The sequence below is a fragment of the Chiroxiphia lanceolata genome, unplaced genomic scaffold (assembly GCF_009829145.1).
Source record: "Chiroxiphia lanceolata isolate bChiLan1 unplaced genomic scaffold, bChiLan1.pri scaffold_59_arrow_ctg1, whole genome shotgun sequence".
Classification (NCBI taxonomy): domain Eukaryota; kingdom Metazoa; phylum Chordata; class Aves; order Passeriformes; family Pipridae; genus Chiroxiphia; species Chiroxiphia lanceolata.
In genome coordinates, this window is record NW_022476527.1 from 75,747 (window position 1) to 94,324 (window position 18,578).

Below are 18,578 nucleotides of genomic sequence, written 5' to 3' on the forward strand. Positions count from 1 at the left end.
ATTTTGGGGTTCCTCCCCCTCCCCCTCCTCGGTTTTTGGGTTTTTTCAACCCCCCTCCCTCACGACCCCCACTCAGGACCAAGACCCCCATGAAGGCACTTTAATGAATTTGGGGTCCCCCCTCAAAAAATCAAGGGGGGGGCTCGGGAGCAGCTTTTGGGGCCCCCTTGAGGGAGGTCAAAGGGGGGGTCAAGGGGGGATTCCAGGGAGGGGTTTAATAGGGAGGTTCAAGGGGGGATTCCAGGGAGGGGTTTAATGGGGAGGTTCAAGGGGGGATTCGAGGGGAGGGGTTTCGAGGGGGCATTCAAGGGGGTCTCAGGGGGGGGTTCGAGGGGCTCCCGCAGCGCTGGGGGTGGGTCCGAGCTCCCCCCAGGGCCCGGGGCTGTGCGGGGGGGTGCCGGGGGTGGCGGGGGGGGTGTCGCTGTCGCCGCTGTCGCCACTGTCGCCGCTGTCGCCGCTGTCGCCCCCCCGCAGCATCCGCCGCACCGTGCGGGACACGGTCAGGGGGTCGCACCTGGGGGAAGGGGGGGAGTGACACTCCCCAGTCCTGGAGACCCCCCCGACAGCCCAGAACATCCCCCCCGGACCCTCCCAGTACCCCATAACCCCCATAGAGCCCCCATAACCCCCTATAGAGCACCCCAACACCCCATAGCCCCTGAGACCCCCCATAACCCCATAGACCCCTCCCACCATCCCATAACCCCCGATAGACCCCCCCATAATCCCACAGACCCCCAAGGTGTCCATAGGGTCTATAAGCCCCCCCCGGTGCCCATGGGTGTCTATAGGTGCCTATAGGTGCCCATGGGTGTGTATAGGGGTCTGTAGGGGTCTATGGGTGTCTCTAGGGGTCTGTAGGTGCCCCTGGGTGTCTCCAGGGGTCTGTAGGGGTCTATGGGTGTCTCTAGGGGTCTGTAGGGGTCTATGGGTGTCCGTGGGTGTCCCCACCTGAGCCGGGCCCTGAGCACGGCCACACTCCGCGCCGTGGCCGCGGCGCCGTCGCCGACGTGGTCGAGCTGCCGGCGCAGGACGTGGCCCTGGGCCAGTGCCCGCGCTGTGCCCGCGGCCACCGCCGCCACCTGCGCCGCCACCAGCCCCGCCGCCACCTCGCTGGCACGGGCCTGGGGACACGGGGACATCGCTGGGGACACTGGGGACACTGGGGACAGCGGGGACATTGCACGCATGGGGGACACTGGGGAGAGTGGGGTCATGGGGACAGTGGGGACATTGGGGACACACCCAGGGATGCTGGGGACATTGGGGGGACATTGGGAACATTGGGGATATTGGGGACATTGGGATAGGGGGACACGGAGTCTGGGGACAGGGGCTGTGGGTACAAGGGCATGTGGTTGGCATTTGGCATTGGGACGTGGGGACACGGTGACACAGGACCTGGGGGCATGGGGGGACAGAACCTGGGGGCACAGGGGGACAGGACACGGGGACACTGGGGACATGGGGACAGGACACGGGGACACTCGGGAACGGGGAGGACATGGGTGGGCACAGGGGCTGTGGGGTCACAGGGTGACAGGGGTGACATGGGTGACACGGGTGACACAGGTGACACGGGTGACAGGTGCCCCCCACCTGCAGCCGGTATCTCTCCCCCCGCAGCCGCTGCTCCTCCACCTCGGCCACCAGAGCCCGCAGGCGCCGGCCGGTGACACGCGCGGCCCGTGACAGGGACAGCCGGGTCCTGGGGACAGGGACACCCAGTGGCACCCCACGGCACCCGGGACAGGGCCACCCACACCCCGGGGGCCACAGGGACACCCAGTGTCACCCCATGTCACCTCCAGAATGACCCACAGCCAGTGACACTCACCCTGAGACCATCTGGGGACCCCACAGCACCATCTGGGGACCACCTTGGGCCACCCTGGGGCCACCCAAACCCACTTTGGGGTCACCTCAAGCCAGACTGGGACCCCCCCTGGGCCCCCCGGGACCACCCAGGACCACCCAAACCCACTTTGGGGTCACCCAGGATCCCCTGGGGCCACCCGGGACCACCCAAGACCACCCTGGGGCTGCCCACTTTGGGGGCATCCTGAGGCCATGTGGGCACCACCCAATCCCCCCCCAGTCCCCCCTCACCCCTCCTCCCTGCGCAGCAGCTCCTGCAGGTGGAGGCAGCGGCTCCTCAGGGTGCTCTCGGGGGGCGTGGGGGGCACCGGGGGGCGCAGGAGCCGCTCCTGCAGCTCCCGCTGCTCCCGTGCCAGCCGGGCCTGGGCACCCTGGGCCTCCCGCGCCCGCTGCCCCGCGAGGGACAGCGCCTCACGCAGCTCCTGCACCTGGGCAGGTGAGACAACACCCACGGGTGAGACCTCAGCACCCTCGGGTGAGCTCAGCACCCACATATCCCATTTCCCACATCCCCATATCCCCTCATATCCCTCCCAAGTCCCCACAGGTGCCCCACAGGTGCCCCACAGGTGCCCACCTGTCCCAGCCGCTGTCCCAGGTGGTCCCGCAGCCCCCGGTTGTGCTCCCGCAGCTCCTCCAGCGCCGCCTGCAGCCCCCCGGGGTCAGCGGGAGGGGGACTATGGGGGGACATATGGGGGGCATGGGAGGGTATGGGGGATGGATGGGGGGTATGGGGGAGTACGGGGTAGAGGGACACCTGGGACTACAGGCGACACGTGGAGGGGCTGTAGGGGACACACAATGGGTGTGTCCAGGAAGGGGCGTGTCCGGGGAGGGGCGTGTCCTCACTCACCTGTGCCGGGGGCCGTGTCCCACCTGAGCGGCCGCTCGGTCCCGCTCCTGCTCCGCCTGGCGCCGGCACTGCCGGGCCTCCTCCACGGCCTGGGGGCGGGGCTGGCATGGACACGCCCACCGGGGACATGCCCACCACCCCAGCACCACCCATAGGCTGATATAGCCCCGCCCATTGTTCCTCAGCCCTGCCCACTGGTCCTTAGCCCCACCCATTGGTCCTCAGCCCCACCCACTGGACCTTAGCCACACCCCCCTGCCCTTTAGCCCGGCCCCTTTGTCCTTTAGCCCTGCCCATTTATCATTAGCCCCGCCCTTTCCCTTGGCCCCGCCCACCTCTCGCAGCTGCTGAAGCTCCTCCCCCCGTGCCCGGCACTGTGACTCCGCCTCCTGCGCCCGAAGCTCCGCCCCCGCACGGGCAGCGCGGGCGGCCTGGAGCTCCGCCCACAGCAGCTGCCCCGCCTCCTGCAAACGGGGCTGAGTCAGGGACAGGCCACACCCCCTCTGACCACGCCCCCTTTTAGCCTCACCTCAGCCAGGCCTCCACCCTCTCAGAGGCTCCTCCCTCTCCCAGGCCACGCCCCCTCAGACAATGCTGATTTAGCCCACACCCCCACCAGAGGCTCCACCCCTTAAGCCCCTCCCCCTGACCACACCCACATCCCATAAAGCACCACCTACTTTTCTAAGTCCCACCCCATTGTGCCAGCCACCCCTCAGACCACGCCTCTTTAGCCCCACCCACAGCCACACCTGTCATAGGCCCCGCCCCATCTGACCCCACCCCCTCCCTGGCCTCGCCCACCTGCTGCAGCCGCAGTCTCTCATTGGCCCGGTCCCTGGCCCTGCAGGCCCCGCCCATCCGGGCCTGGGCCCCGCCCACAGCAATCTCCAGCGCACGCAGGGCCCCGCCCTCTGCCAGGCCACGCCCTCTCTCTGCCGCCAGGCTCCGCCCCAGCGCCGCCACCTGATTGGGGAAGACCGTGATTGACAGCTCACATGGGACAGGCCACGCCCCCATCTGGGTGATGGGCAGCCCCTTGTCCCGCCCCCAGGGTGATGGACAGTCCCAAGCCCCTCCCACCGATGTGATTGACAGCCCCAAGCCCCGCCCACCAGTGTGATTGACAGCCCCAAATCCCATCCTCTGAGGGTGATTGACAGCCCCAGGCCCCTCCCATCGATGTGATTGACAGCCCCAAGCCCCGCCCACCGATGTGATTGACAGCCCCCAATCCCACCCTCTGAGGGTGATTGACAGCCCCAAGCCCCATCCACCGATGTGATTGACAGCCCCAAGCCCCGCCCACCTGGTTGCTGAGGTCCCGCAGCTCCTCCTCCAGGTCCCGCCGGTGCTGGGAGAGGGGGGGGACATTTGGGGGGGAGGAACCAAAATCTGGGGGGTCCCAAAGTCCAGGGGGGGTCCCAGGGTTTTGGGGACTCCCAGGAATCCAGGAACTCCCAGAGTCCAGGGAGTCCCAAAATCTGGGGGGTCCTCGAGTCGGGGGGTCCCAGGGATTTGAGGATCTCAGGAATCCCGGGGGTCCCAGGGATTTGGGGGGTCCCAGGGATTTGGGGGTCCCAGGAATCCCGGGGGTCCCAGGTGTTGGAGGGTCCCAGGGATTTGGGGGGTCTCAGGGATTTAGGGGGTCCCAGGGGTCCAGAGGGGGGGGGGAAGAATCTGGGAGGTCCCAAAATCTGGGGGGTCCCAGGTGTCCGGGGTGGGGGGGTGTCCCAGGATCCCCGGGGGTCCCTCCCAGGGTGGGCAGGACCCCAAACCTTGCAGGGAGTGGGGGCGGGGGATCACTCCTGGGGGGGTCCCGAGGGGTCCAGGGGGGTCCGGGGGGGATGGGCCAGTTCCCACGGGGTGGGGGAGGGGCGCCGAGGGCCCCGTGTCGCTGTCCCCGCCCCGTGTCCCAATTCCAGCCCGGGGCTGGCGGGGGGCCAGGGGGGCCCCGAGGGGGGCGGGGGGGCTCCGGCCAAGGGGGGGGACGGGGCGGGGGGACCCCAAATGCCCGGAATCCCCCCCTCCTCCACCCCCTGGGACCCCCAAATTGGGGTCGGGGCTCCACCGGGTACCGGGGGGTCCCCCATCACCGCGGGGTCCCCCCTCCCATCCCTCTGTCCCCCCAGCTGGGGGTCCCACCCCGTACCCTGGGGGTCCCCCATCACCTGGGAGGTCGCCCCCCATCCTGTGTCCCCCCCATCAACCGGGGGGGGTCCTCACAGCCCATCCCTGTGTCCCCCTCATCCCTGTGTCCCCCCCCCATTAACTGGGGGTCATCCCCCCATCCCCTGGGGGTGCCCCCCTTTCCCCGTCCCCCCCACTCACCTGTGCCAGCCTGGGGGGGCTGCGCCGCCCCCTGTCCCCCGTGTCCACCATGGGGGGGGAGGCTCTGGAACGACAGAGACCCCGGGGAGACCCTACAATAACACCACAGTCCCCCCAAAGCAGCCGCAGCCCCTGGCGGGGACCCCCCGACAGCTTTGGGGGGGGGCAGGTGGGGAAGGTCCGGCCCCCCGGGGACCCCCTGCCCACCCTGGGGGTTCCCAGCCGCCTGTTTTTGGGGTCCCCTGCCCACCCGGGGGGGTCCCGGCCTCCCTGTCCCCCCTCACCTGTCCCGGTCCGGGCTCTGCCGGTGCCGCCCCCGCCGCGGGCACGGGACGGATCCGCGAGTGGCACCTCCGCCCTCCCCCCGGGCCGGTCCCACGGGGGGGACACGGGGACACAGAGCCCGCCCTCCCCCTCCCCAACCCCCGCCCGCCCCCCCGGGCATCGCCCGGGCGGGGCCCTTCGGCTCCAGCGGCTCCCGGGCCACCCCCGCCCTGCCCGGGGGGCACCGGGGCCTCGGGGCACCCCAGGGTGTCCCCCCTGCCCTCACCCGGGGGACACGGGGGGCTCGGGGCACCCCGGATTTGGGTGGCACCTCAGGGGGTCACCTCTGCCTTTGTCTGCGGGACTCAGGTGTCCCGGGACACCCCAGAATTCGGGTGTCACTCCCAGTGTCACCTCCTGTCTTCACCCGGGGGACTCAGGTGTCTCAGGGCACCCTGGAATTCGGGTGCCACCCCTGGGTGTCACCCCCGCCCGAGGGGACACAGGTTTCAGGGCACCCCGGAATTTGGGTGTCACCTCCTGCCCTCGCCCAGGGGTGGGAGAAGCGGTGATGTCACGGTGTGGGAGTGACGTCACGGGGAGGGGAGGGCACGGTGACACCACGGGAGGGGTCAGGGGGGACAGGGGGTCGGGGGGGCCACACAGGGGTGTCCCCAGCGGGAACAACACGAGGGACATGGGTGACATGGGATGACACGGGGTGACACAGGGTGACACGGGGTGACATAAATGGACTCAGGTCGGCCTACACGGGTCAACACAGAGCAGAGCAGAGTCACGGGGGCCAACGTGGGTCAACACGGAACAGCACGGATTGACACGGGCTAACATGGGTCAATGTGCATTGACATGGGCCAACATGTGGATGCCGCGGAATCCTCCGGCCCGCCAGGGGGCGCCGCTCCCGCCCCCTCTCTGTGATCCGCATTCACTTCCGGTCTGGTCCGGCAGAAGTGACGTCAGAGAGCGGCGGCGGCGGGAGTGCGGTGAGCGGCGGAGGAGCCGGTTTGGAGGGTTCCGGGGGGCTCCTGGGGGGTCCTGGAGGGTTCTGGAAGGTTCTCGTGTCGCGACAGGTCGGTGACATCGCGCGCGGTGCTCCCGGCCGCCCCGTGACGTCATCGGCGCTGTCCGCGGCACCCGGTGACGTCACACGGGGTGTCCCCAGCCCTCAGTGACCCCCTGGAGAATGTCCCCAACCCCTGTGTCTCCTTCCCCAGGTACCGCCGGCCTCGTCACTGTCACCGTGTCCCCACTGGCCCTGTGTCCCCACTGTCCCCTCCATCCCCGTGCCTCTGACATCCTCTCCATCCCTCCATCCCTGTGTCCTCTCCATCCCTCCATCCCTGTGTCCCCTCCATCCCTCCATCCTTCCAGCCCGGTGTCCCCCTTTGCCCCCAGTGTCCCCCCTGTTCCCCTGTGCCCCCAGTGTCCCCCGGCGTGCCCGCGGCGATGCCGGAGGCCGTTCACTACATCCACCTGCAGAACTTCAGCCGCTCGCTGCTGGAGACGCTCAACGGGCAGCGGGTGGCGGGGCAGTTCTGCGACGTCACCGTGCGCATCCGCGAGGCCTCGCTGCGCGCCCACCGCTGCGTCCTGGCCGCGGGCAGCCCCTTCTTCCATGACAAGCTGCTGCTGGGCCACTCGGCCATCGAGGTGCCGCCCGTGGTGCCCTCGGCGGCCGTGCGGCAGCTGGTGGAGTTCCTGTACAGCGGCAGCCTGGTGGTGGCACAGTCGGAGGCGCTGCACATCCTCACCGCGGCCTCGGTGCTGCAGATCAAGACGGTCATCGACGAGTGCACCCAGATCATCTCGCAGAGCCGCGGCCCCGCCGTGATGCCCCCGGCCCAGAAACTGCCGCCGGGGCCGCCGGCGGAGCTGGAGAACTTCTCGGAGCCGTTGCCGAGCGGCCACAGCCGGAAGCAGCGGCAGCCGCTGCGCCTCGCGCCGACGCTCAAGGAGGAGGAGGAGGCGGAGGAGGAAGAGGAAGATGAGGACGGCGGTGCCCAGGAGGGCGTTGTCCCGCCCGGCGCGGCCCTCCCGGCTTTCCCGGCGCCAGACCCACCGTTTTTCGGTGCCCCCGAGGCGTTCCCGGACACGTTCCTGGCGCCCTGGGCCGGCGACGACGGCGGCGCCGTGTTCGGGGCGGAGCGCGGGCGGGAGGCACCGTGCGGGGATGGGTTTGGGTTTGGGGCGCCCCCGGCATTGCCGCCACCCTACGAGGGTGGGACGGAGGCTGGGGGAGCCCCCCCTGTGCCCACGGTGCCCCCAGTGGGGCCCCTGCGCGGCCCCCAGCCCCCCTACCAGTGCGGGCACTGCCAGAAGAGCTTCAGCTCCCGCAAGAACTACACCAAGCACATGTTCATCCACTCGGGTGAGCGCGGGGGGAACACGGGGACGTGGGGGGGACACAACGGGGGCAGGGAGGGCAGGGCGGGGGGGTTGGTGCCCTGGGAGGATCTGCATTGACTCATGGCGGTCTGTGCTTGACTTGTGGACGCGCATTGCTCTTGACCCATGTTGGCCTGTGCTGACCCATGTTGACTCATGTTGACCCGTGCTAAGCCATGCTGACCCATGTTGACTCATGTTGACCCATGCTAAGCCATGCTGACCCATGTTGGTTCGTTGACCCATGTTCACTCACGCAGACCTGCCCCGTATTGACCCGTGTTGCCCCACATTTGTCTCTCCGCAGGTGAGAAGCCCCACCAGTGCTCCATCTGCTGGCGCTCCTTCTCGCTCCGGGACTACCTGCTGAAGCACATGGTGACCCACACGGGCGTCCGCGCCTTCCAGTGCGGCGTCTGCTGCAAACGCTTCACCCAGAAGAGCTCCCTCAACGTCCACATGCGAACCCACCGCCCCGAGCGCTTCCAGTGCCGCCTCTGCACCAAGGGCTTCTCCCACCGCACCCTCCTGGAGCGCCACGCCGCCGCCTCTCACCCCGGGCCCCCGCCGGGGCCCCCGCCGGGGCCGCCGCCGCTGCCGCCGGAGGCCGGAATGGCCGCGTGGCCGGGGACTGACGCCGCGGGCGCCGGCCCCGCTCACACGGCGTGAGGGGGCACCGGGGGGGTCTCTGCCCCCCCAACTCCTCAAAGGTGGATTTTGGGGCTCCAGGCCTGTTTGAGGTGAAACCTGGAGGAAGCCGAGCCACGGGGACGTTCCCAGGGACAGGAGAAGGGGAACAGAACAGGGGAATCGGGAACACCCGGCAGGAGCACGGAGCAAATCCTCCTGGAAGCTGGGCAGGTGGGACACCAGGAGGTGGTTGGTGATGGCCTCGGTGGAGCTCGGGGGCTCTTTGGGTGGTGATGACATCATCAACCTGGACTTGTGCAAAACACCTGAGGTGGATCCCTAGGAAATCCTGGAACTGAGCTGGAGAGACAGGGATTGGATGGATGGGCCGCGCCCTGAGGCCAGAGGAGATGATCCAGGGGCTGGAGAGAGTTGGGGTGTCCCACTTGGAGAAGGGAAGGATCTGGGGACACCCTTCCAGGGCCTGAATAGGCTCCAAGAGCTGGAGAAGGACTTTGGACAAGGCGTGAAGTGCCAGGACACAGGGAATGGCTTCCAGTTGGAAAAGGGGACACTTGGGTGGGATTCTGGGGAGAAATCCCTCCCTGTGAGGGCAGGGAGGGGCTGGCATGGAATTCCCAGAAAAGCTGTGGCTGCTCCATCCTGGAAGTGTCTATGGAATGTCCTTTCCCCCACCAAACCATTCCCTGATTCCGTCACTGTGACCCCACCCCGGCCTTGGATGGACACAGGGATGGACACGCAGATGGACACAGGGATGGACACACGGACGGACACGGGGTCCGCCCCTTGTCCCCTCCCCCCAGGTGGCTCCTGCCCCCCCAAACAGTGGCCAGCGGGGAGTGGCTCAAATGGTCTTGGTGGCCTCTGGGGGTGACAATGAACATGGGAGGACACTGGGGAGAGGGGGGGGATTCCGGGGACAAGGGGGGCATAGGGGGGACACTGGGGACACATGGGGGGACCTGGGGAAATGGGAGGGGACTTGGGAGACCAGGGGGGACACTGGGGGACACCAGAGGGGACATGGGGGAGGACAGGAGGGAACTTGGAGGGACACTGGGGGGACACTGGAGTCACTGGGGGGACATAACGGGGAACACTGCGACACAAAGAGGGGACACTGTCCCAGGGCCACCGGTGCTCAGGGCCCCTCAGCCTCTGGTCCCAGTGTCATGCGGGGCCCTCCCAGTAACGCCCCCAGTACCCTCGGCAGTCCCAGTAATCTCAGTGCCCCCAGTAATCTCAGTGCTCCCAGTAGCGTCCAGTGCTCCCAGTATCCCCGGTCTGCAGCGCATTGATTCCCCGACCTGTCAATCATCGCCTCCGCCCCTCCTCTTCGCCGAGCTCGGAAGCCGATTGGCCAAGCGTCACGTCTCTACAATCCCCGCCCTCCCCGTGGCGCTTCCACCGCTGATTTGCCCGTTCTCCTTCCCGCCCTTTCTCTCCCGCCTGCTCCTCTCCTATTGGCCCCTCACCCCGTCAATCTCTCGTCCTCCCTCCCCCTTTCATTGGCCCCTGCTCTGTCCATCAGGTTCGGCGGGCGGTGATTGGCCGGGGCGGGGGGGCGGGAGCGGAAGCCGTGAGGGGGCTGAGGGGAGACCGGGCCACCATGTCGGGCCCTGAGGCGGCGGCGGCGGCCAGGACGGGCCCGGAAGGGGCCGGGAAGGGCCCGCGAGCGGAGCCCTTGGGGCACCTGGAGCTGCTGGAGCACTGCGGGCGCTGCCGGGAGCGCCTCAGCCCCCAGCGGGACCCGCGGCTCCTGCCCTGCCTGCACTCGGTGTGCGGGACCTGCCTCGGCGGAGATGGAGCGGGTGAGGGGGGACTGGGGGAGCTGGGAGGCACTGGGGGGTCACTGGGAGCACTGGGGGACACTGAGAGCAATGAGGGCCCCTCCGCCACTAACGAGCCGCCCAGAGGGGGGTGTGGGGTGACCCTGGTACCCCCTCTGCCCTCCCTGTCCCCCCTGTTTTCCCTGACCTCGTGTCCCCGCTGTCCCCGCAGTGTTCGAGTGCCCCGTGTGCCGCTACCAGTGTCCCCTGGGGGACATCCTGGACAACTTCTTCCTGCAGGACAGTGGGGCTGGAGCCACCGCAGGGCCTGAGCCCCGCCAGGTAGAGCCTCGTTAGCGTTAATTAGCCCTGATTACCGGGGAGGAGGTGGCCCAGCCTGTCCCTTGTCCTCAGAGCTGCAGCAGCTGCGAGGACAACGCGGTGGCCACGAGGTTCTGCGATGACTGCGCCGAGCCCCTGTGTGACACCTGCGTGCAGGCCCATCTCAGGGTCAGGTACACCCGGGGCCACTCCGTCAGGGACATCGGTGAGTCACTGTCACCTCAGTGTCACTGTCACACCCCCCTGCCACCCCCTGTCCCTGTGTGACACCTGCGGGCAGGCCCATCTCAGGGGCCCATTCCCAGTGCCATCCTGGTGCCATTCCCAGTCCCATTCCCAGTGCCGTTCCCAGTCCACTCCCAGTCCCCTTCCTGTGTCATCTGTGCAGGAGGAGCTGCTCTCCAGGACATTCCCATCCCAGTCCATCCCACTCCATTCCCGCAGGCTCTGCCCCATCCCAGTCCATTCCCACAGGCTCAGTCCCATCCCAGTCCCATCCCAGTCCATCCCAGTCCATTCCCACAGGCTCAGTCCCATCCCAGTCCCATCCCAGTCCATCCCAGTCCATTCCCACAGGCTCAGTCCCATCCCAGTCCCATCCCAGTCCATCCCAGTCCATTCCCACAGGCTCAGCCCCATTCCAGTCCATCCCAGTCCATCCCAGTCCATTCCCACAGGCTCAGTCTCATCCCAGTCCATTCCCACAGGCTCAGCCCCATCCCAGTCCATCCCAGTCCATTCCCACAGGCTCAGCCCCATCCCAGTCCATTCCCACAGGCTCAGTCCCATCCCAGTCCATCCCAGTCCATCCCAGTCCATCCCCACAGGCTCAGCCCCATCCCAGTCCATCCCAGTCCATCCCAGTCCATCCCCACAGGCTCAGCCCCGCCCCGTTCCGGTGCCAGTCCCGCTCTGGGGCCGTGCCCAGAGCACCCGGAGGAGCCCCGGGATCGGTTCTGTTCCAGCTGTTCCACCCTCGTGTGCCACCTGTGCCAGCTCAGCACCCACCAGGGCCACCGGTGAGTTCGTTAGCGCTCATTTGCATATTAATCAAGCATGTTAAAAACAGGGATTTGGGGCAAAGAGGGAATGGAAATGGGAGTTATGGACTGAAAGGGCAGCTGCTCAGGCCCCTGGAAAGGGGAGTAGTTAATTAATTATGTTAATTAGTTGCTGAAGAAGAGGTGGAGATGGTTTACAGGTTAATTATTAATTATTAATTAGAGATTTTCTCATTTTAGGATGTTTTTGTAATGAGTGATGGGGGTTTTTACTGTGTTTTTCTCTGATTGTTTCAACTTTGTGGCTGCATTGATAATTAACTCAATTATTTATTTAAACAGGCAGCTAATTAGTGGATTGACTGAATAATTAATGGTCCCAGCAGCATTTGGATGCAGAAAATTTAATTTAATTAAATAGGAAATAAAATGAACCTTTCTCACAAAGTGGAAACTCCGAATTAACTACAATGATTAAGTTAACTAGTTAATGATGCTTAATGAGGGTTGGTTACCTTGTTAACGGTTTTTGAGATAACGAGAAACTTAGGTTGGGTTTTTTTCTCTCTTTTTTTTCCCTTTTTTCCCCTTTTTTCCGTTTTTCCCCTTTTTTCTCGTTTTCCCCTTTCTCCCTCTTCTCCCCCCATTCTGTCCCCCCGGTTCCCCCCCGGTTCCCGCCGTGTCTCCGTGTCCTGGGCGCGTTCCCAGTTCCCAGAGTGTTCCTGAGGCGGCTCGTGAGCAGCAGTCGCTGCTGCTGGACGTGTCCCGCTGCCTCAGCACCAAACTGGCCTCGCTGCAGGACTGCCAGCGGCACCTGCGGGGCCTGTGCGTGGCACCTCCTGTCCCCCCGTGCCCCCCGTGTCCCCCCGTGTCCCCCCCGTGTCCCCCCCGTGTCCCCCCCGTGTCCCCCCCCGTGTCCCCCCCCGTGTCCCCCCCCGTGTCCCCCCCGTGTCCCCCCCCCGTGTCCCCCCCGTGTCCCCCCCGTGTCCCCCCCCGTGTCCCCCCCGTGTCCCCCCGTGTCCCCCCCGTGTCCCCCCCTGTCCCCCCGTGTCCCCCCCGTGTCCCCATTCCCGGTGTTCCCGTTGTCCCCAGGCAGCGCCAGGGCTCGGAGGCGCAGCAGCGGCTGCAGGTGGAGGTGAAAATGGCCATCCTGCAGGTCATGAGGGAGCTCAACAAGCGCGGCAAGGTCCTGCTCGGGGAGGCCCAGGTGAGGGTGGCACTGTCCACTGAGGCCAGGACTGTCCCCTCACTGTCCCTTCCCTGTCCTTGCCTCCCCAGGTGAGGGTGGCACTGTCCCCTTCTGTCCCCTGAGGCCAGGACTGTCCCCTCCATGTCCCCTCCCTGTCCCTGCTGTCCCCCCGGGTCTCCTCAGTGTCCCCTGAGAAGGTGACGGAGGCGTGGCAGGAGGAGCTGGAGTCACAGCTCCAGGCACTGTCCCTGCTGTCCCCTGGTGTCCCCTGGTGTCCCCTCAGTGTCCCCTCAGTGTCCCCATGCCCTGTGTGACCCCGGTGTCCCCCCAGAAGGTGACGGAGATGTGGCAGGAGGAGCTGGAGCGGCGGCTCCGGGCGCTGTCGGAGCTGCAGAAGCACCACGAGCTCGTCATGTGCTTCGTGTCCCGGGCCATGGGCACCTCCCGGGGCACTGCCCTGCTGCTCTCCCACAGACTGGTGAGGCTGAGCCCCCCCCGAGCCTCCCAGGGGCAGGGACCCCCGCGGTGGCACCTGGGGACACTTGGGGACCACTGGGCGACCTGTTGGTGTGACAGAGGAGTGGGCAGTGACACCCCCACCGGGGGTGCTGGGGAGGGGCCAAAGCCCCCCAACCCCACCCTCAGACCCCTCACGTGTCCCCAGGGTGTCCCTGCACTGTCCCACGAGTCCCCTTGGTGTCCCTGTGACCTGTGCCCTCCCTCCCCATGTCCTTCCAGATCCATTCCCAGATCCAGCGGAGCCTCCGTGTCCCAGTGGAGCGTGAGGAGCCCCCGGGGGAGCTGAAATTCCAGTGGGATCTTCCCGCCTGGACCAAGAGCGCCGAGAACTTCGGTGGGGGGACACCAGGGGGAACACTGGGGGGGACAGGGGACAGGAGGGACCAGGGAGGGTGACGGGACAGGAGGGACCAGGGGGGTGACAAGTGACAAGGGGGTGTCAGGGGGTCTCTGGTGTCCCCACCTCACCTGACACCTCTCCCCTCTCCCCCAGGCACCATCATCTCGGAGTGGCCCCTGCCCCGCCCCGGGAGCCCCCCCCCTGCCATGAGGCCCCGAGATCCCCCCCCGGCCCCACAGGTACTTGGGGGGTCTCAGGGGTGTTTTGGGGACCCCCCTGGCTGCCCCCTCCCCCCAAAATAACCCCCTGCTCCCCCCAGGTGGTGAGCAACGGGCAGGTGACCCCCAGGCTGCTCTTTCAGCCCCCCCAGAACAGGGCTGGAGGGGGGGCACAGGAGGCCCCCTGGGGGTCCCCCCCAATTGGGCGGGAGGCTCTGGGCCCCCCCCTCCCACCTCAGTTTCCCTCCGGGATCGAGGGCTTGGAATGTCCTGACTTGTCCCCCCCACACCTGGAGCCGCCGCCGGAGACCCCCAAGCTGGGTGAGGATATGGGGGGGACAGGGGGAGGGAGGGCACAGGGGATGGGGGAACACGAGGGGGACAGGGGGAGGGGGGAGATGGGGGGATATGGGGAGAGGGGAACATGGGGGACATGGGTTGGGGGGCACAGGTTGGGGGCACGGGATATGAGGGGGTGGGGGCATGGGGGGGACACGGGTGGAGTGACAGAGGTTGGGGACACGGGGGGTGACAGGGAGGGGGCACAGGGGAAGGGGACACGGACTGGGGGGTCCAGGAATTCCCTGACGTGGGATTTCCCAGCAGCCACCGGGCCCCCCGAAAACACCGTCACAGGAGGGGACAGGTGAGGGGGGACACCCTGTCCTTTGTCACGTCCCCTGGGACGCCCCTGTCACTTGTCACCTCTGCCCAGTCCCTCCTGTCCATTGTCACCCCCCTGGTTTCTCCTGTCTCTCGTCACCACTCCCGGTCTCTCCTGTCCCTTGTCACCTCCCCTGGGACCCTCCTGTCCATTGTCACCCCCTCCAGTCCCTCCTGGCTCTTGTCACCCCCTCCCTGGTGACATTTGGTGGCTTTGGAGGCTCCTGGAGCCCCCCTGACCCCCCCCTATTATCCAGGAGGAAATCTGGGAATTCCCCCCGGGAGGAAAAGTTTGTTAAGAAGCTGCTCATTAAACGGTAACTGGGGGGGGTGGGACCCCTGGGACCCCCTTGTCACCTTTGTCCAGGGCCACCTGTCCCCCTTGTCCCATCCTTGTCACCCCCTTTGAGGGTCCCTGGCCCTTGGTTGTGAGGGTCCCCCCATCCTGTCCCCTGGGCCAGGGGGTGGTGAGGACCCAGGACCCCCCTGGCCCTTGTCACCATGTCCCCAACATCCCTTTGGAGTCCCCCTGTCCCCAACTCTCCCAGACCTTGTCCCCCTCTCCCCGGGGTCCCCCCTGTCCCTTGTCCTCCCGTCCCTGGGGTGTCCCTTGTCCCCCCGTGTCCCTTGTTCCCCCATCCCAAAAGCCCCAGATGCTTCCAGCCCCCCCCAAACTCCCAGGATTTGTCCCCCGGGGGGGTTCCCCTGGTGCTGACCCCCCCCTTTCCCCCCAGGAGGCGTCCCCGAGGGTGCCAGGGCCCCCCCCCACGCCCCCTCAAGGTGCCGCGGGTGTCGCTGGAGCGGCTGGAGCTGGGCCTGGCGCTGGACCCGGCCCTGCCCCTGCCCGCCTTCCGCGTCCTGCCGGGGCCCTCGGCCGGGCAGTTCAGCGTCATCGTCATCGAGCAGGGGGGGACAGCCCAGGGGACACCACAGGGGACAGCCCAGGGGACAGTGCAGGGGACACCCCAGGGGACACCCCAGGGGACAGCGCAGAGCACACGGCCACAGGGAAACATCCCCGTCAAGGTGAGTGTGCCCCGGCCCCCCGGGGTCACCTGTGCCACTTCATTGTCACCTGTCCTTTTGCAGTGTCACCTGTGCCACCCCAGTGTTCCTTGTCCCCCTCTGGTGTCCCCCTCTGGTGTCCCCCTGTGTCCCCCTGACCCCTCCCCGTGTACCCCCCTTATGTCCCCCTGCCCCCCGTGTTCCCTCCCCGTGACCCCCTGTCGCTCTCCAGTGTCCACCTCCATGTCTCCCCATCCCCTACTCACGTCCCCTTGTCCCTCTTCCCTATGTTCCCTCCCCATGTCCCCTTCCCACGTCCCCCTCTGTCCCCCCCATATCCCCCCCTCACCTTTTCCTTCCCTCCCCCCCAGGAGGAGCCTCAGGAATTGGCCATCGGGGACCCCGGGGACACCAAGCCCGTGGGGCTGCTGCCCCCTCCCACCGTGGGGGGTGTCCCCAGGGGTGTCCCCTCGGAGGGTGTCCCCTCGGAGGGTGTCCCCTCGGAGGGTGTCCCCACTGAGGGTGTCCCCGTGGGGTGGAGCTGCCGGGTGTGTGGCCGTGCGGGGGCCGTGGTGATGTGTGACCGGTGCCAGCGCTGCTTCCACCTGCACTGCCACCTGCCCGCCCTGCTCGATGTGCCCAGGTACATCCCACGGGGATCCAGCGGCATCTGGGGGCCTGCGGCACCTCCCTGGGATCCACTGCCCCTTGTCACCTCCCTGAGCCCTGTGGGAGTCGTCCTGCTGACCCCAAACCTTGTGGAATGTCCGTTCCCTGTCTGTGATCCCTCTGGGAATCCCTCCGACGACCCCAAAACTTGGGGGATCTCCTGCCCCTGATCCCTCTGGGAATCCCCCACTGAGCCCCAAACATCGTGGGGTCTTCTTTCCCCTTCCCTGATCCTCGTGGGAATCCCGTTGCCGGCCCCAAACCTCCTGGGATCTCCCATTCCCAATGGCTCCCCCCGGATCCGCAGCTCCGACTGGACGTGTTCGCTGTGCCAGGAGCTCCCCCTGCCCTCTCAGGGCCCCCTGGGCCAGGGAACCCCCGCCCGACTGAGCCCCCTGGACCAGCAGGTGAGTCCTGGGGGGGATTGGGGGGGATCCCAAGGGATCCTGGGGGATCCAGGGCTGCCCTCTTTCTCCCCCCCCAGAGGTGTGAGCTGGTGCTGCTGGAGCTGCTGTGCCACGAGCCCTGCAGGGCCCTGCAGCGCCCGCGCGGCCTTGCGGTGAGTGGGGGCTACCGGGGGGGGCTGGGGGGCTACTGAGCCATGGGGACCACCGTGAACACCTCAGGGGCTACAGGGGGGCTACTGAGCCACGGAGACCACCATGAACACCTCAGGGGCTACAGGGGGGCTACTGAGCCACGGGGACCACCATGAACACCTCAGGGGCTACAGGGGGGCTACTGAGCCATGGGGACCACCATGAACACCTCAGGGGCTCCTGGGGTTTGGTGACCCTTGCGGAGTTTGATGCTCATGGGAGGGGTTTGGTGGCCCAAACAGCGGTTTGGTAGCCCCAGGGCACATTTGAAGGCCCAGGCAGGGATTTAGTGGCCCCAGTCATGGTTTGGTAGCCCCTGACCCCGTTTGGTGGCCACAGGAGGGGGGTCCCGCCCTGGACCTGACCCTGATGAGGGCGAAGCTGCAGGAGAAGCTGAGCCCCCCGTACAGGACCCCTGAGGAGTTTGCCAGGGACGCCTGGAGGGTCCTGGGGCAGCTCCAGGGGACCACCGAGGTCTGGGGGGTGTCTGGGGGGTCCGGGCAGTGTCTGGGGGTCCCTGAACGTCCCGGGGGGGGGTCTGGGGGTCCCTCTGGGCATCCCTGGGGAGGTCTGGGGTGGCTTGGTGGTTTCTCTGGGTGTCTGAGAGGGTCTGGGGGTGGTCTCTGGAGGGGTTTGGGGGGGCCCTGGGGAGCTCTGGGGGTCCCTCTGGGGTATCTGGGGGTCCCTGTGGGGGTCAGGGGGTGTCTCTGGGGGTCTCACCCTCATGTCCCCCCAGGACAAGGTGGGGGTCTCTGAGGGGTCTGGGGTGCTCTGGGAGGTCCCTGGGGATCTGGGGGGGGTCTCTGGGGGTCTCAGAGGGGGTGTCCAGCCCCCCTGACCTCCTGTTTTCCCCCCCAGGACAAGGTGGGGCTGCAGTCCCTGCTGAGCGTCCAGAGGTTCCTCGAGACCCGCCTGAGCCGCGTCTTCGGGGACAGGAAATTCTGGGACCACCCAGGGACCCCCCTGCAGCCTGAGCCCCCTCCCCAGGGGGGCTGGGACCACCCGGGGTCACCCCCGGTGTCCTGGGACCCCAATTCTGCTGCTCCAGGGTCCTGATCCCCCTCCCCGGGGTCCTGAAACCCTCCCTGGGACCCCAATCCCCCTCCCCAGGGTCATGATCCCCCTCCCAGGGGTCCTGAAATTCCCCCCAGGACCCCAGTTTGTTCTCTGGGACCCCAATCCCCCCTCCCAGGATCCCAATCCCCCTCACCAGGGTCCTGGTCCCCCCTCCAGGACCCCAGTTCTGCTCCTTGGACCTATAAAACCACTCCTGGTCCTTCTTCCTTGTGGGTCAGGATTTGCCAGGCTGTGACCCCGTGGGAGGCCCAGGCTGGAGCAGGGTCCTGGCAGGGACCTGCAGGAGAGGGAAGCCCAGGATGGAGCAGGTTTTTCTCGGGTAGGACTCGTGGCCCCTGTGGGGGACCCAGGCCAGTACAGCTCATTCCTGAAGGACTGACCCCACGGAGGAGTGACCCACGGGACAGCAGGTTGGGAAGAGCTGCTGCCCGAGGGATGGACTCAGGGCAGAGAGATCCATCAAGGGGAAGGACTCCAACCCCTCTCCCTGAGCAGCAGCAGAAACAACAACGGACTGTAACCCCCATTCCCTGTGGCCCTGCACCGCTGGGGAGGAGCAGGGAGAACACGGAAGGAGGGGTGGGGGGAAGGTGTTCTTAAGACTGTTTTATTTCTCAGTCTTTGGTTCTTATCCTGTTAGTAATAAATTTAAGTACCATCCCCACTTGGAGTCTGTTTTGCCCATGAAGGTGATCAGTCACTGACCTCTGCCAGACTCATGAATTCTGAATTGCTTTTTTCTTCTGTCTTTGTCCAGTTACGGAGGGGACAGTGAGAGAGCGGCTTTAGTGGGTACCT

At 66.7% G+C, this 18,578-nt stretch overlaps 3 protein-coding genes across 6 annotated transcripts; 2 read left to right on the top strand and 1 right to left on the bottom strand.

Moving 5' to 3' along the window:
• Positions 1–315: 315 nt before the first annotated feature.
• LOC116781716 (myosin-11-like) lies at positions 316–5,370 on the bottom strand. Its single transcript, XM_032677430.1, has 11 exons — positions 5,347–5,370; positions 5,063–5,126; positions 4,041–4,085; positions 3,536–3,697; positions 3,067–3,195; positions 2,732–2,820; positions 2,456–2,555; positions 2,110–2,306; positions 1,600–1,708; positions 952–1,124; positions 316–514 (listed from the first exon to the last, which is right to left on the bottom strand). Exons 2-11 carry the CDS (start codon positions 5,111–5,113, stop codon positions 316–318), a joined length of 1,254 nt encoding a protein of 417 aa, XP_032533321.1. The 5' UTR covers positions 5,114–5,126; positions 5,347–5,370.
• A 916-nt stretch (positions 5,371–6,286) lies between these two features.
• ZBTB45 (zinc finger and BTB domain containing 45) lies at positions 6,287–9,028 on the top strand. Its single transcript, XM_032677424.1, has 4 exons — positions 6,287–6,333; positions 6,565–6,633; positions 6,722–7,718; positions 8,043–9,028. Exons 3-4 carry the CDS (start codon positions 6,797–6,799, stop codon positions 8,402–8,404), a joined length of 1,284 nt encoding a protein of 427 aa, XP_032533315.1. The 5' UTR covers positions 6,287–6,333; positions 6,565–6,633; positions 6,722–6,796; the 3' UTR covers positions 8,405–9,028.
• A 401-nt stretch (positions 9,029–9,429) lies between these two features.
• Positions 9,430–18,443, top strand: TRIM28 (tripartite motif containing 28). Of its 4 annotated transcripts, XM_032677420.1 has the most exons (19): positions 9,430–10,200; positions 10,391–10,500; positions 10,573–10,705; positions 11,378–11,519; positions 12,210–12,326; positions 12,594–12,708; positions 13,022–13,168; positions 13,429–13,543; positions 13,703–13,788; positions 13,869–14,088; positions 14,371–14,413; positions 14,688–14,747; positions 15,165–15,377; positions 15,426–15,456; positions 15,807–16,078; positions 16,412–16,511; positions 16,589–16,663; positions 17,043–17,177; positions 17,562–18,368. In XM_032677420.1, exons 1-19 carry the CDS (start codon positions 9,999–10,001, stop codon positions 17,757–17,759), a joined length of 2,514 nt encoding a protein of 837 aa, XP_032533311.1. In that variant the 5' UTR covers positions 9,430–9,998; the 3' UTR covers positions 17,760–18,368. The 4 variants fall into 4 exon arrangements, with proteins under 4 accessions (XP_032533311.1, XP_032533308.1, XP_032533309.1 ...); XM_032677417.1 differs by having other exon boundaries at positions 15,165–15,456; positions 17,562–18,443; XM_032677418.1 differs by having other exon boundaries at positions 14,374–14,413; positions 15,165–15,456; positions 17,562–18,443.
• The last annotated feature ends 135 nt before the right edge of the window (positions 18,444–18,578 follow it).